This window comes from Neomonachus schauinslandi, chromosome 12 (genome assembly GCF_002201575.2).
Source record: "Neomonachus schauinslandi chromosome 12, ASM220157v2, whole genome shotgun sequence".
NCBI lineage: Eukaryota > Metazoa > Chordata > Mammalia > Carnivora > Phocidae > Neomonachus > Neomonachus schauinslandi.
The window spans coordinates 46,798,096-46,814,128 of record NC_058414.1 but is presented as its reverse complement, the minus strand read 5'-3'; the positions used below and the strand labels follow the sequence as shown (position 1 = coordinate 46,814,128).

General features: G+C 34.8%; 1 protein-coding gene across 6 annotated transcripts in view; it reads left to right on the top strand.

Annotated features, from left to right (window-relative positions):
- DGKB (diacylglycerol kinase beta) overlaps positions 1–16,033 on the top strand; it is a 666,176-nt gene that overhangs the window by 137,615 nt on the left and 512,528 nt on the right. For all 6 annotated transcript variants that reach the window (XM_021689586.1, XM_021689590.1, XM_021689588.1 and 3 more), the window contains 4 exons: positions 2,294–2,413; positions 10,991–11,108; positions 13,259–13,347; positions 13,430–13,546. In XM_021689586.1, coding sequence (XP_021545261.1) covers positions 2,294–2,413; positions 10,991–11,108; positions 13,259–13,347; positions 13,430–13,546 — 444 coding nt within the window. The remainder of the gene's footprint in view (positions 1–2,293; positions 2,414–10,990; positions 11,109–13,258; positions 13,348–13,429; positions 13,547–16,033) is intronic.

Below are 16,033 nucleotides of genomic sequence, written 5' to 3'. Positions count from 1 at the left end.
GGCTTACATTTTATAAGAATCTTAAAAGCCTGTGACAGCGTGATAGTGGCATGATTAGAGAAGAGAGCTGTGGTAGCATTTCCTTTGCTGCGGAGACTAGAGCCAGTAAAGTACCACAAAGTTATATGCAGTTATATGCAGGAGGGGCACCATTCTTCCTGGGATTGGGGTTTTCCAAGTTTTAACTCAACTGGTTTTTCTTTTGGGAGGATGTCGAAATACACCATGCTGTGCGCATAATGCATAGCAGATATCGTTCACAAAGTTGCAGTTTGTATATGGAATAATAAATAATAGTGGTAACTTGTATTTGATTCTAAGAATCCTGCTTGATTCATCTTAATACTATTTTCCCTGAAATCAAGGGACTTCTTTTCAGTTCTGTTGCCCTTTTTGGTTATGTTCTTCTAAACCAGCTTTCTCCATCCTACTCACCTCAATACCCGTGAATATTGTACATCTTTCAGTCAAGTCTCTTGTCCTCACTGGAGTGATGGAAGGAAGGAAGATGTTTTTCTATCGGTTTTCAAAACAGAAGGGGGCAGGCACCGCAGCTTCCCCACAAAAAATAGTGGGGGCGTGCTATACTCTTGAGGAAAAAGGGGGATCTGGATGATTTGAAGAAGGGAACAGTTGGTGGCTAGGCAGTCTAATTATGACAAATACCTACTGGAAAATACAAATAATAAACTATATTGCATTATTTGTCATTTGCGGAACACATTGATAAATCTGCTACTTCTACGAGTAGTATAAATAGTAGAAAGTGAAGATGAAGAGATTTACGTTGGGTAGTATGTTTGCTGTCATAGTGACTACCTCATCCTGCCTAATGATTCAACAACTCTGCCCATTTTAAGCCAGTGCATGCATTTGTACACGTTGTCAGAGCCTTGATACATTTGCATATATGAATAAAGATAATTGAACATTTGAGGTCCATGGCAGTTAATAGGGAAGATTGAGACATCCTTGGAAGAGGTTTTTAAAAAATGAACCCATGCTCTCACATGAGATTTATTAGGTACAAAATGAAAGCATCAACCATCTGAAACAATGCTCTGTGTTCTAGTTCTCATTTATTAATTTCTCCTAGTTCATCAAAGTGTGTTCAAGGGGCAGGACATTTTAATAAGATCCTGTACCATTTTGCCAAATTCTAAATCATATCCCCCGTTTTTCATTTTGAGAATAATAAAATAATTATTTCAGCACCATTTTGTTCTCAAAAGTCTCTTTTTTTCAATACCTATATTTAAATTTGTATGAAGGAAAATAACCTCATTTTCAAAAACTTCATGAGGAAACACACCCATCCACGAAGTTCGAGTTTTTAGGCAAACAGCACTTCTATCAACATATCAAGTATTCCATTTATTGCACCTTTCAAATTTTGGTTCCAATGCTCTCTCTCTCTCTCTTTTTTTTTTTCTCGAATTGATGAAGATTTCTGTATTAGATAAAGGGGTGAGTTACTTTCTTTGTTGGAATTCTAGCATGTTTGCCATTTTGGTGCTGTTGGATGAGAAGTACTTCACCTTGTTTGAAACTCACATACAGTTTCTGCTCATATAACATAAAACACCTATATGACACTTACTATACATGCTACATGCTCTTTGAGGATCTTTATAGTATATTAACACATTTAACCCTCACAACAATCCTTTGGATTAAATACTGATATTACCACTATAAAAGTGAGAGATCAATGTATTACCAACAAACACTGTGGAGAACATTTTGGGACACTCTGTGCAAGTCATCTTTAAAGAGAAATCTAATCAAAAATGACTTGATAGTTTAACTTCTTGGCTTTATTAAGTTCTGATAGGCAATTAAAAGCAACTTAATTTCCCCACCCCTTATTACCACTTAGCAAAGAGTCATTTCAGCTCTTTGCCATGAAGTTAATTTGTTCAGACATTATCTGGCATACATATGAATTAAAAAAATCTAGAGAAAGCAATTAAAGACCACTTTCACCCTTAAATTAAAGATACTTTCTTGTTTTAGCTGTACCATTCAGTGGTAAAGTATTAAAAAGTTAAGCAATTATTTCTAAAAGTTGAATAGTATAAGAAGTGAGGTTCTAGAAATCATAACAAAGCCACTCTATCCTCAGTTATTGGATTGACATTGTACAAGGTTACCTAGGTATTTATCTCTACTGTGCACTTAGCTGCTAGTCAGTTTGTTATATTCAATTCAATTCAGTGCAATGCTTTGTTCTCTCTTATGAAATTTATTTTATTGATTCATAGCAAGTTTTCCTTCATCCCTCCTACTCCAGATCCTCCACGAAATGATGGAAGAAATTGACTATGATCATGATGGGACGGTCTCTCTGGAGGAATGGATCCAAGGAGGAATGACAACAATTCCACTTCTTGTGCTTCTGGGCTTGGAAAATGTAAGCATTTACACAAAGAGGGTGGCCTGGTGGTAAGTCAGTGGGGTTCTCTATTACACATTTTGATTATAAATTGATCTGGCCATTTTCTATCATTAAGCGTGTAGCGAGTGTCTGGACCTTTTAGTAAGTATGCCATAAGGCAATTTAATAGTAAGTCCTGTAGTCATCCTTGCCACAAACACATTGATTCATTTTAGGTGTTACCTTATTATTTAATACATAATTTCTCTCTTTTTTCTCTATTCAAGGTACGATCTAGTTTAAAAAACTATTGACCTTCTCATCATTTTATTTACTGCAAGAAATGCCCTAAAATTATTTCATTCTCTGGTTCTTGGGGGGCTCCATCTCATTCCACAATCACCCTCCCCATGAAGAAAATCTGTTTTATTGATAACCAGTACTTGGAGAAGCCAATTATATATTGAGGTAGTTGAGAATATATAATATATAATACTATATATTGTGACAAATATATATATAATGTCATATATATATGTATATATATATATAACATAAATTTTTCTTACATATCATCAGCTCAGCCAGCCTTTCATTCTAAGCTTAGCAAAAGTTTTCTTGTATCATTGCCTCCAGTGGTAATTAAATAGTGCTTTGGGGGGAAAGAAATCAACCTAAGCTTAGAATGAGATATGACAGCGACTTTGAAACCAAACCTTGCTACCCAGCCTTGATGTCAATTTCAGTAATCGTTAATTTCGAACTCAATGAGTCACTACTGAATTTTTGTATTTAGCATTAATAAACAAGAATTAACCATAACATGCCTATAGTAAAATGTATACTTAGACTCAAAGAGCTTTACTGATAGAAAGCACGCATACAGTATTTAGAATTTTGAGCCGCAAGAACATAACGTCCACCACTTGGCTGCTGACTCCAAAACTTTGCATACTTCTTGTTACCAGAGATAACAGTTTTGCAGATTCAAGACTATACCACGGTTACTCAAGAGACCAGATTTTTAAAAGCCCTCAAGAAATCTTACAGTCTGTGTTTGTAAAACATGTGAGAATATATACAAATATGTTTGTACATATTTGCATATGGGTTTGGGAATATATAAGTGGGCTTCAGGAAAGTAACTTTTGTCTCTTTTTCACCTGAATCTTCAAATTCTTTTCTATTCAGGTGAATCTACCCTTCACGAGGCCCATAGGACTTTAGATATGGCCAGAGGAAGGCAGAGAAAATTACTAATAGATGATATACAAGATGTTATCCTTAAAGTAAACATTAAAACAAAGATAATATAGATCTTAGTGTTAATACATATTTCTACATTTTGAAAATAAATGAAGCAGTATTTCCTTGTATCTGATGTTCTCATACTATACATAGCCAGGTATCTTTTTGTAATAACCTATTGTATATCTCTATATTATAAATATTTGTTTAATTGTTTAATACACCTTCTGACAAAGTGTATGTAAGTCAATCAGGAGAAAACAAAAAGAAAATTTGTAAAATGTTAATATTTTAAGGTTTAGTGTATATTCTACACAGAAAAAGTTGTCAGATGCTAGTCAAGGAATTTCTGATAACAGTGCTCCCGAAGAGAATTTATATTTTTGAGGCTAAAATTGTGCTTATTCTAAATATTTGTGGAAATTTTAGTGTGAGAGAATGTGCAGGAATGAGTAAGTAAACCCCTTGGTAGTTGGGGTGCTGGACAGCAAAACACAGAAATGCAGACTTAGTCATCTATATTTAAAATAGCCAGAAAGATTTTGAAATGATGTTCATTTTTGGAAACTATTATTTACAAATCCTTTGTAATTCAATTAATAAATATAGGTATTTTTAAAGTTATGAAAATAGCATGGGTAAATATAGTCCGCAGATCTATATGGATTTAATTAATTCAAACTCTTTTAAATAAACAGTACCTCATCAGTTTCTGGTGTAGCAGTAACTTTATTTCAACTGAATGAGAATTCTTTGTCATTAATTTCTGTCAGGTTAAGCATACCTAATTTACTTTATAACCCTATTCTTAAATTTATGGTTTGTGTTTTTAGTCATAGATGTTTTTGGAGCTTAAAAGGAAAAATCAATTTAGGGTTTCAAAGCAGTACCCAGTACTACGTTTCAAAACTGTGTTCCCAGTCACGGCCACTAGATGGCAGGACAACATCGTTTAACATTCAATTTAAGTAGGAGATGGCATTTTTTTTTTTTTTCCGCTGTACGGAACAATTCAGAGAGTTAAATCTCTTTTCCTTCGCTTTTTTAAAAAAAGAATAAGCCAATAATCTTTTGAATTGTCTTTTAATAAAATGTATAAGGCATGTAATTATGATCACAAAACAGCATTTATTTGTTAGAAACAGCTTTTTAATTCCAAGGCATGGAACGTGTTTTACAAAGCAGGAATGACACAATGACAACTGAGTGATGAGGAACTTTTTTTAGTAATTGAGATTTATTTCCTTTTCTGTAGGCAGTTAATGTGTTATGTTATTACCTATAGAGAATGTGATTCATGATGCCATTTCCCCAACCCTCCCCCTAACCCCCCCCCACTTTTGCTAATCAAATTGGAAATCTAGCAGCTTTAGGTTGAATCCAACCATTTATTGTGCAGCCTGTCTTGTTATGTTGTCCTATATATTCTTGTCTTCTGTCAATTATGAGCTCAGGGAGTAGATTCTAATTGAGAGTGCATGTTAAATACCATGGTGTATTTGAAAGTGACTGTGGTGTACTAGCCAAATTACACAGATATGAACATTGCCTTGGGAGAGCAATCCTTACTTCTAATGCAAAGCAGAACAGTTGTGATTTCATTGTAGTTTATTTTTCTCTATCAACAGAATTTAAAAAGCTACTCTGTTTTGAATATTACCTGTTTGGGAACCAAAATCAGAAATGTAGTTTATCAGAACCTGACTCTCTATCTCTATCCTTTCTCTTATAAGAAGTCCATCAGACATAGCATACCCAACATGAAATGGTACAGTCTCTTAGGTCTGAAGGAAAACTGAGAGTTTGGGTGGCACTTGTGAATTTGATTACACCCAAGGCATAGTCATTTATACAGGAGACTTACTCATTCTTCCTTTAGCGTTTACCTCACGGAAGAATTTTACAAATTCAATTTTGAATGAAAATATTTTATTTGAAATTAACTGCATCTAGCAATAAACTCTGCTGTAGTGATTAGCAAACTTTGTCTGTAAGGGAACAGATAGTAAATAATTTAGGCTTTGTGGACTATAAGGTCTCTTTTGCAAATGCCCAATTCCTCCGTTACGGCTGGCGTAAAAGCAATCACAGACACTAGGTAAAGGAAAGAGCGAGGCCATGATCCAATAAAACTTTATTTACAAAAATAGTTTGCCAGTCAGATTTGACCCAAGGGCCATAGTTTTCTGACCCCTGATTTATCCTGTCACTAATCTTTCATATTACAAACAGAAAGAGTTTTAGTTTATTTTTAGTCATTGAGGAGAAAGGAATCTAATACCCATTATTTAACTCACTTAAGATAACCCCAGCAAGACGTGTGGACTAATGAAGAGATAGTATGGTAGTAGTGAAGTTCAACAAATTGATCTTTACCTTGGCTCTATTATTAACTAATGAGGTCATTTTGTGCTAGCCAGTCATCCTCTCTGGACACAGTAAAAATAAGCTAGGCAAGGGGCTCCTGGGTGGCTCAGATCGTTAAGCGTCTGCCTTCGGCTCAGGTCATGATCCTAGGGTCCTGGGATCGAGTCCCGCATCGGGCTCCTGCTAGGCGGGGAGCCTGCTTCTCCCTCTGCCTCTGCCTCTCTCTCTCTCTCTGTGACTCTCATGAATAAATAAATAAATAAAACATTAAAAAAAAATAAATTAAAAAAATAAGCTAGGCAAGAATATCCTTTTCTTTTTCTAATATTATGTCAGTTTGGACATTCCTTTTCTTAGGTGAACAAGGTAATTAGTACTGCTCCAATTCCTAGAGTCTGTAATCTTGGATCATTATTAGATTTTTCAAGGAAAATTCCTGAATTCATATTATCATAAAAACGGAAATACACATTTAAGTAGGAGCCTGGCTTAATATAAGACTCCCTTACCTTCTTAGTCTTGGATTGTAGTCTGGCATGTATGACTTTTGAATGGATATGTGTTTTGATTTCTCTATATGTATTCTCAGAATCCTGGACTTTAAACACTATATGTAATTTAAGCCTTGCTGTTGATCAAAATGTTTTAGGACGTATTTTTTTTCACCTGACTCAGTAAAGTGAAAGTAACTGTTTGGTGTGCCTCCTGATTTCTGATGGAATCTATTTCCTGGTGAAATTCCTGAATATAATGGAGAGCTAAAGATGATGCATTCTTAATAGACTAAGCTATATTTGGAAAACTAATGCCTCTCACTCTATTTTTCAAGATTTAATTTGGTTGAGATGTTGTTTTGCTGTTTATACATTGCTCAATCTAGAAAGGAATTATTGAAGCTGGATAAATGCAACAAGTCTTGAGATTCCAGATTGGGTCATTCAAGGGAAATGACTATGCGATGTGATGGGCTGGTGCATTTTCATTTGAACCCAAGAATGGTAGGGCCTGAGGCTGACCTAAGAAAGTGGGGTCTGGAGATAAGCAGTTGATATCAACTCCACTCAGAATTTTAAAATGTCTCTCTGCATTTTCTTTGTCCAGACCTGATATAGCTCATCTTTTTGTCTAAAAGAGCAGTTTCTTTCGTATTGTTATAATTTTTTGGAGACCTTGAGTAGAAAAGTAAGGTAATTTAATGGTCCTTATTATTTAAGGAGTTGGAATTAATTTGCAACATTAGCTCTTAAATGTGTTTTAAGTGAGGTCAGTTAAAACAGGGATGTGGTCATGTATGGAGGTTAGGAGCATTTTGGCTATGACATTAGTACAATTTCTCCTTGGTCTTTTGAAAAAAATGATATTATTTATAATAGTTCTAGTTCACTTGAACATGATGTGTGATCTTGGATGCATTTAAGGAAAAACTAAAATTTCAGAAATCACTAGAATAATGAAATAGGTTTCAAAAAGTTCCAAGGGCATTCTTGCCTTTGAAACCTCCTTTTGACTATAGGGTAATAAAAGGGGAGGAAGAACGTGGAGCTCCTTCTCCATGTGAACTTGCTTACATTTCATTAAGTATTTCTCTGTTGTAATCGGTTCACAGAACTGAACTGTTTCAATTTTAAAACATAGTGTTTTATAAATATCAGGAATAAATTTCTCTTAAGAGTGATGTCTGGTAATGAAAAAGTGAGAACAAAATTTTTATGAAACAAAGTATAGTTAAACCTACAAACATCCTTCTCAAGTCTTTTGGCTGAAACATTGAGATGTTACACAGCTCAACCCAATGATGGTAATAATATTTGCTGTTTATATAACACCAGTCTTGTGAGGAGCTAAATTGACTTCACAGATATTGTATAATGAAAGCTCACACCACGGCCCGGTAGAGGAAAGTAGGTGCTTTCATTTTATTAGAGAGGAAAATAAGAAGAAAGGTGAAATGCCTTATGTACATTTTCGTAGTAGGCCAGGAATAGAACCTTCTGGATTTCTTCATCATTTCTTGTTTAGAAAAATGAATTCCTTTCTATGACAATAAATATTTATTTGCAATAGAAGTACTAATAGGACTATGCTTTAGTGGCTGATAGAATATAGTAAGGGACAGATTCTCCCCGTCCCCCACTAAGTTTACCATCTAAATAAGACAAACAAGACAAGACATGAAAATACAGAGCGCTGGAGTATAATTTGCACTGCTGAGAAATAGTTGGCTCCTGGTTTCAATTTCTTCTCTTGAAGTCACATACATATTTCATCCTTTGCATATTTTGGCAATGTATCCGGTTAAGAGTTATAAAGCTATTTAATTTGTTTTTTGGTAAAGTATTTTATGTCTGGGTAATGGATTCGTACATCAGTTGCAGCCTGTAACATGGCTAAGTGTTCTGATTGACAGAACACCCACGTTCAGACTTGTTTATTTTTTGATAAGGAAAATGCCAGCTAACTTAGTCCATATGTGCTCTTCAACAGGATGAGGCTTATTCACATGTAATGGACACTCATTTAAAAATAAAATGACAAGGATTATGAGAACAGTAATACATATGAAAATTAGGTTTTTTCCCTTTCCTCTTTTCACTTAAGAATCTTAGTTTAAGCTAACTTTATTTATCTATATCTCTATATTATACCTATCCGTCTATCTATCTATCTATCTATCTATCTATCTATCTATCTATTTCTATATCTATATATTAAATTAACAACCCCATTACTTAAACTTTTCACTCAGGATGTTTTATTCTTATTTGAAGGAATAGCAATTTTAAGATGTTGACAGTTTGAAAAATACAGTAATGCTAAACAAATATATAAAATGTTCCATTCATATAATAATGATATTAGAAATCTTGTGATTCAAACAAACCAGCGCTGGATTCAGAAATTACTATAAAACCTATTTCTTAAGTTGTGGAAGAAAATTGAAACACTAGTGTCTTCTGATGTCCTCTCCATGACACTCTCTACATAATTGCTTTTGTTGAGAGCTTGTTAGTCCTTTGTCAAAAAAAAAAAAAAAAAAAAAAAAAGAATCTGAGCATTGTCAAGAACTGTGAAGGGTCTGAGAGTTACCCTACTTGTAAGTTAACAAGTTAGCTTGCTAACATTTCATGAATACTGACAGAGGACATGAGACACCTGGGTCAGAAACAAAGGACTTCTTTATTTACAGCAAAGCAAACAATAGGAGCTGCGTGTCTGAGCTAGTTGTCCTGGCCTGTAGAGTCTCACAGGGGTGATGGAGAGTGGCCCAAGGAATCACTATGCACAGCATCAGAGCTTGGAATCCTTGGCTTGGGGAAACTAAATCTTTTGTAATGTGCAGTAAACAAACCTGCATGACCTTTTCCTAGAAGGGAGAGATTATTTTTATTATACTGGACAATAAGTAAACCTGCCCTCTCCTCTGGAGGCAGATACATCTCTATTGCCCAAGGCTGTTTGTTTTTCAAATATCATTGAAAAGATAGCCTGGAAAAAAAAAGGACAGTTCTGCTGCTTACAAAATGTGCAGAAATTCAAGACACCCATGGAGAATTATCTCCCAGGAAGCTTTTTCATTAATGTTTCATATTATGATGCAAATTTGACATTTCTGGTTCTAATGTGAGAATTAGTTACTATGGATTTAATCAAGTATTTCAAATTTGGTGGTTTATCACTTGACTAGAAATAGGAAAAAGTGGTTGGGATGCATTATTAATATGTTAGTATCAAGAGAAATTAAATGGTCTGGACATGTGTATGCTGTCCCACTACTACAGAAATTGTGTTAGTGTCCCGGCACACAGTAGGTGATCAAAAAGTTTTATTAGGTGAATGTATTCTGAAAAATATGACAATTAGGCTAATGTGAAAAATCATGTCCTATAATGGTTTCTGTAGAATAAGTGATGTCTAAAATGAATCTGAATTTGATACAAGTTGGTGAATGGTGTACAAGGGCTACATGTGAATGCAGAAAATGATAGTGACAAAAGTAATGATATATAATAACTTCATTTAGTATCTTGACCTTCTTGTAAGGAATTCAAGAGACTCATGAGCATCATATTATTTCATTTTACTTCAATCTGAACAATACAGATGTAATTAAATACCTATTAGAAAAATAGCTATTATGATATTATATAGTTTTACTTAGAAAAATAAATCATAATTATAGCTGTTATCCTAAATGTGAATTAATTTAAACCTAAGGTTTTATTGCAGCAAATAACTACAGTAATTGTTATAAATACAGTAATATAGTTTTAATATTTTAGCACCTCTCTATGAGATTAAAATCATTCATATTTTACAAAAGAGGAACAACCAACACGATAATATAATTAGGTCCTTAAAAAAATTTACCTTTTAAAATTTGCTGTTCATGACATATAAAAATATGCTGATGTAAATTATAAGCTATAAGTAATCCCCAACTGATGTCTTAAAATATTACCGATAACTTACCTTTAAGTATTGTGCTTTCCCATCCCATTCTGTCCCATCCCTCTGCCTCCTTTAAGACCCCACCCTCAAGAAATTTGCACATTCCTACTACTAAGCAAGGGTTAACATTCTTTCCAAGTTTTTATTTGTCAGGTTCTTCCACTGAAGAGTGTTTTCTCTTTCTTTATTCATTTATTTGCTTCTGGAATTGTGCTAAGGATAAAATATTCAAAGGAGAGACAGACATGTCCTCGTTCTTAGGGAGTGCTCAGTTTGGCAGGTCATTATGATGGTTTGGGACATGCTGTTGGACTGTTGACATTAGACAAGAATGTGTGCGTTGCTATAGTATCCGAGATTTGTTAGCAGGATCTCATTCCACTAGAGCACATGTGTTTTTCTAGACTCTTTGGCGATCTTGGAGAAAGTTAGGGATGAAATAACAGATTGTCTTCAAATGCCTCCGTCCAGCTCTGAGTTTTATTGGCACTTGCATATTCCTCTGTTTATTTCATTAAGTGAAATCTGTTTCTCTTACGTCCCGTGCAGAACGTGAAGGATGATGGACAGCATGTGTGGCGACTCAAGCACTTTAACAAACCTGCCTACTGCAATCTTTGCCTGAACATGCTGATCGGTGTGGGGAAGCAGGGCCTCTGCTGTTCCTGTGAGTATACTTGCTTTGCCTGAATGTCATCGCCTCCAATGAAGAAAGGTTGATTTCATGGAAGAGTCCTATTTGTAGATGGAGACCTAAGAAATCATTCTGACCCTCCCTGTACCTAGGATTTATGTTTCCCTGCAGTATGTTCCTAAGTGTTTAGGTCACTCTAGCTTTAACTTTCTTCAGTTTTAGGAAACTCTCCCTTTGGAAAAGAGTTAAGGGCATTTGCCAATTCATCAGCCATTTTCTTTCCATTGTAGTTTGACTTACATATGATTCCCATTTTTTTTCTGGGATAATTATGAAAATACCCACCGGTTTCTCATATTTGTATCTTACTTATATTTGTCCTTTAATTTTCAAGTTAGCCACTTTATTCACATTGTCTTCCTATAATGAGCCAATTCTTTTAGGTCTTTTAAGAAACAATTGGATTAATTGATTATTAATTTGCATTCAAATTAAGAATACAAACCAATCTTACACCTCAGGCAGATGATTTTTAATGCTATCATGAGGAAAACCTTCCTATATAGTTAATGGATATTGGAACCTGAAGGATTGCCATCTCATGAGTTGTGGCCATTATTTCCACTTCAGTACACTTATCTTTGCAATTTTCATTGTATTCTGTTGAGTGAGTACTGCCCACTAGAATTTTCTGGTGGAATATATAACAATTAATTTATAAAAATCACCTAAGTATTTTTAAATAAACAATATTTATACCCGAGAAATGTTACATTCTCTAATGCTCCTGTTAAAACAAGGGATATTGTGTCCTCCTCACTGAAGTATGACATTCTCTTGGTCCAGCAATTTGTCCATCCATTTCCTTTTCTGCTCTCTATGGAGTTACTGAAAATATCAAGTTTATTAAACACAGCCCATTTTTGTGCATTTACATTAAATCTAATTTCTTATTTGGCTTCCATACAGTATATGGTTTTCCAATATTATTTTTAGGCAGCAGCATCTTTGGTAGTATATCTGAGAACTGACTTCCTCTCAGATGTATTCTTTGACATTAAAAACCATGTTTTAGTGATATCAATTAACCACATTTAAGTGATATTAATAAGGTTATATGAAATTGCAATATGTCACTTCAGAGGGCAGTTTCTGGTGGCCACATTTGAAAGGCTAGTTATGGTAGAACATTCTTTATGTACAAAGGAAGTAATTTGTTTTTCAAGTCTTGTTATTTTTAAAATAAAGGATTTTTCATGGTAGATTCTACGGATGGGAGCATATGAAACAAAATGGTAACTCAAATAATGTGAGTGATGTCATATAGAGAGTGAGAATTTTGTTCACAAATTGTAACTGACCAGTGTGGCAAATGCATTCCTCAACATTATCACCAATATGGGAAAGAAGAAAAAGTCTGGCTTCTTTCTCAGTATCACCAAAGGAAATCACAATGTGGATATTTTGGAACAGTTTTACTATATGACTATTATGTAGATTTAGTATTTTTCATTCTAATTCTATGTAGTGGTTTGTTTTTGTTTCATTGAGAGGGATACATGATCATTTTTTCTTTAGTTTTTGTTCTATTTATTTATACATTTTCAGAAAAGGTTGTTCCTTTTGGACAAACAGTACCATGATGGCAAATGAGGGATAAACTTATACTGAAGGCCTGGCATGTGTGATGAAATCTACTCTCTGGAAATGGACTAATCAGCCATTTAAGGTTTAGATAAATCAATAGTGAAAGTAGCATAAACTCGTGGGCTTTTATTTCCATGCCCTCCAGCTGCTCTCATGCCTATACTTTGTAAAATATAGATCTCTTCCTTCTAGCAAATGACACCAAGCCATTTGGCAGTCATCAATTTGTCTTTAATATTTCTGTCATCTGGGAATTATTGTGAAAAATTTGAGTGAGGCCTGATTTAATTAAGCATTTCCTGCTATGCCATGATAGAGGAGTCTTGGTTTTTCACATGCATAATATTTCCTGTACTAATTGGCCTTTTGTATTCCCTGGCAAAAACAGTCAACTTAGACTTTTTCTTGATGTAGCTGATTGGATTGATTAGGGAGCAGTGGATATGAAATGAGGTTCTGTTAATGTCATTCTTTCCCTATAAAATTACAATCAGGACCAGGATTAGCTCTGACTGTGTGTACATGTTTCTTTTCAGTTTGCAAGTATACGGTCCATGAGCGCTGTGTGGCTAGAGCACCTCCTTCTTGCATCAAGACTTATGTGAAGTCCAAGAAGAACACTGATGTAAGTGTGCGGCTCTGCTTACTTTCTTAGGGTGGTGGTTATGGATGCCTCTTCTTATCAAAGTGCTCTTGTTCTACTCTAGGTCATGCATCACTACTGGGTTGAAGGTAACTGCCCAACCAAGTGTGATAAGTGCCACAAAACGGTTAAATGTTACCAGGGCCTGACAGGACTGCATTGTGTTTGGTGTCAGATCACAGTGAGTAACATCGGAGAACAAATCTCTAGCATTCACTCACAATGGAGACTGTGTATCCCATACTTTCCAAGAGTTTTATCCAGGATGATCATGCTGAATTTTAGACTAAGCATAAAACCATATATCTCCCAAAAGGATAAGGGTCGAAGTCAGATTTGTCCTCACAGAATCCACAATTTTAGAGCTAGTGACAACCTTAGAGATTATACCATTATGCAGATTCCACCTATGTTCCACGGAGCTCTAGGAGGTACCAGGAAGGTGATGAGAAGCCATGGCTAGGGGTGGGCGATGCATGCAGGACACAGTCTGAGTAGAATTCAGCTCTCCCTTCATCCCTAATGCTATTTTGGAAGAAATTTCTATTTCACATGTTGTAAATTTATTTTAGTCACAGAATCTATGGGCTTACAAGGGTAGACAGATGAGTAATGTGATCCAAAGACCTAATTATATAGTGAAGACACTAAGACCAAGAAAAACATAGCAAATTGTCATTGACCACATGGCTAGGTAGACATGCAAGTAGGTCCATATTTTAGTTCTTGATCCTTTTAAGAACTTATTTTGCCCTTCCTCACATCATGTTGTTGCCTTGCTCCTTCACTTATATCATATTTGAGGTATAAGATTTTACCTATGGTATTTACATATAGTGTTTATAGATATAAACTCTAGTCATTATAATGATATTGACAATTGAGAAAGAAGAGGTAAATTGGTCTTTTTCTGGGAAATTTTAGGACTCTGCCTGGTTTGCATAATTATCAACACCTGGTTCAAATAACTTCTGGAATAAATGCAGTTGTTAGATGGTAATGCTAGAGTTTTGTGTGTAATTTCTGGAAATTAATTAGAATGTCATTTTTATAATAGAGTACAAAAATATTTAGGGGATTGTTTCCCCTCCCCCCCACACACACGTTAATTTTGTTTTGTTTTTCCAGCTAGTGTATGAGCCCTCCTGTTATAGGAGAAATTGTTCTTGCTTTTGTGGGATTAAAACAGTAGGGAGCAGTGTTTCAGTTAAGTACATTTTTCTGTGGTGCCCCTCAACCCCATACCCCACAAACCATTTACAATTTTCCTTAAACACACATATGCATACACACAGGATAATGAGAGAAACAAACTGTGACTTGCATTTCAAAAATACGATTACATACTTTTTTTTTAATGAACACATTTTCTGCAATCATTTTCAGCTATTACTTGGTTAAATTACATTTACAGTTGAAATTTCCTCAATTATGAAAGAGTTTTATTTTTTTGAAGTGTTTGGTTATTATAATAAAATGTCTGACAATGATTTAAACTACATATATGGATTACTTAAACTTGTTGAGTCCTCAGTTTTAAGAAGACCACAACTATTTAATTTTTTAGAAAATTTGTATACATTATGTAATATTAGGGTTTTTTTTGCTAAGTATCTATGTAGTTTTTGTTTCAATCTTGTAGAAGCCTGTTTCCCTTATTTTCCCAGTATAGTGCATCTTTCCTTTGTTCTGTCTTTACTTTAACATAACCTGAATTTGGAGAATATCGGAATTTATTTCTCGTTTGTATTTCGAGTTATTTTCCCATTCTTTGTAAATTTCAAATGTGATGTCTTAGGTTTATTATTTTTCTTTTCTTTTTTATTTCTTAAAAAATTAATGTTTTTTTTTTTTTTAAGATTTTATTTATTTATTTGACAGAGAGAGAGACAGCAAGAGCGGGAACATAAGCAGGGGGAGTGGGAGAGGGAGAAGCAGGCTTCCCGCATAGCAGGGAGCCCAACTGGGGCTCAATCCCAGGACCCTGGGATCCTGACCTGAGCCAAAGGCAGATGCTTAATGACTGAGCTACCCAGGCACCCTAAAAATTAATGTGTTTTAATGTGCACTCATTTTGAATACTCTAAAAATATGCATTACTGCCTCTCCTAATACAAAGGTTTGTGAGCTTCTAGAATTTTCTTTATTTGACTGATCTCTTTCTTTCCTTTTTTAATCTCCATGAAATATGTCTTCTGCCCTTTCCATTCTATGGAAATGACTCTCCTTGAAGTTACCATTGCTAGTAGTCTGTTATTGATAGTCAAGGAATATTTAGATTCTTTTCTTGTTTTATATTCCATTTTGTTTTCCTAGTTTTCTTTCGTACATTTTAATGTTCCTCTTATCTGTAATTCCATAAATCTACATTGCTGCCTCTTTCTTACATTGCTACTTATCAGTTGTACATTTATATTTGATCTTAATCTTGGCCCCAGCCTTGTAAGAAATTGGGCCTCCCTGGGGCACCTGGGTGGCTCAGTCAGTTAAGCATCCAACTCTTGCTTTTGGTTCAGGTCATGATCTCAGCATCATAGGATCAAGCCCTGCGTTGGGTTCCTCACTCAGCATGAAGTGTGCTTGTCTCTCTCCTTCTGCTTCTCCTCCCCACACTCTCTCTCAAATAAATAAATAAATAAATAAATAAATAAATAAATAAATAAATAAA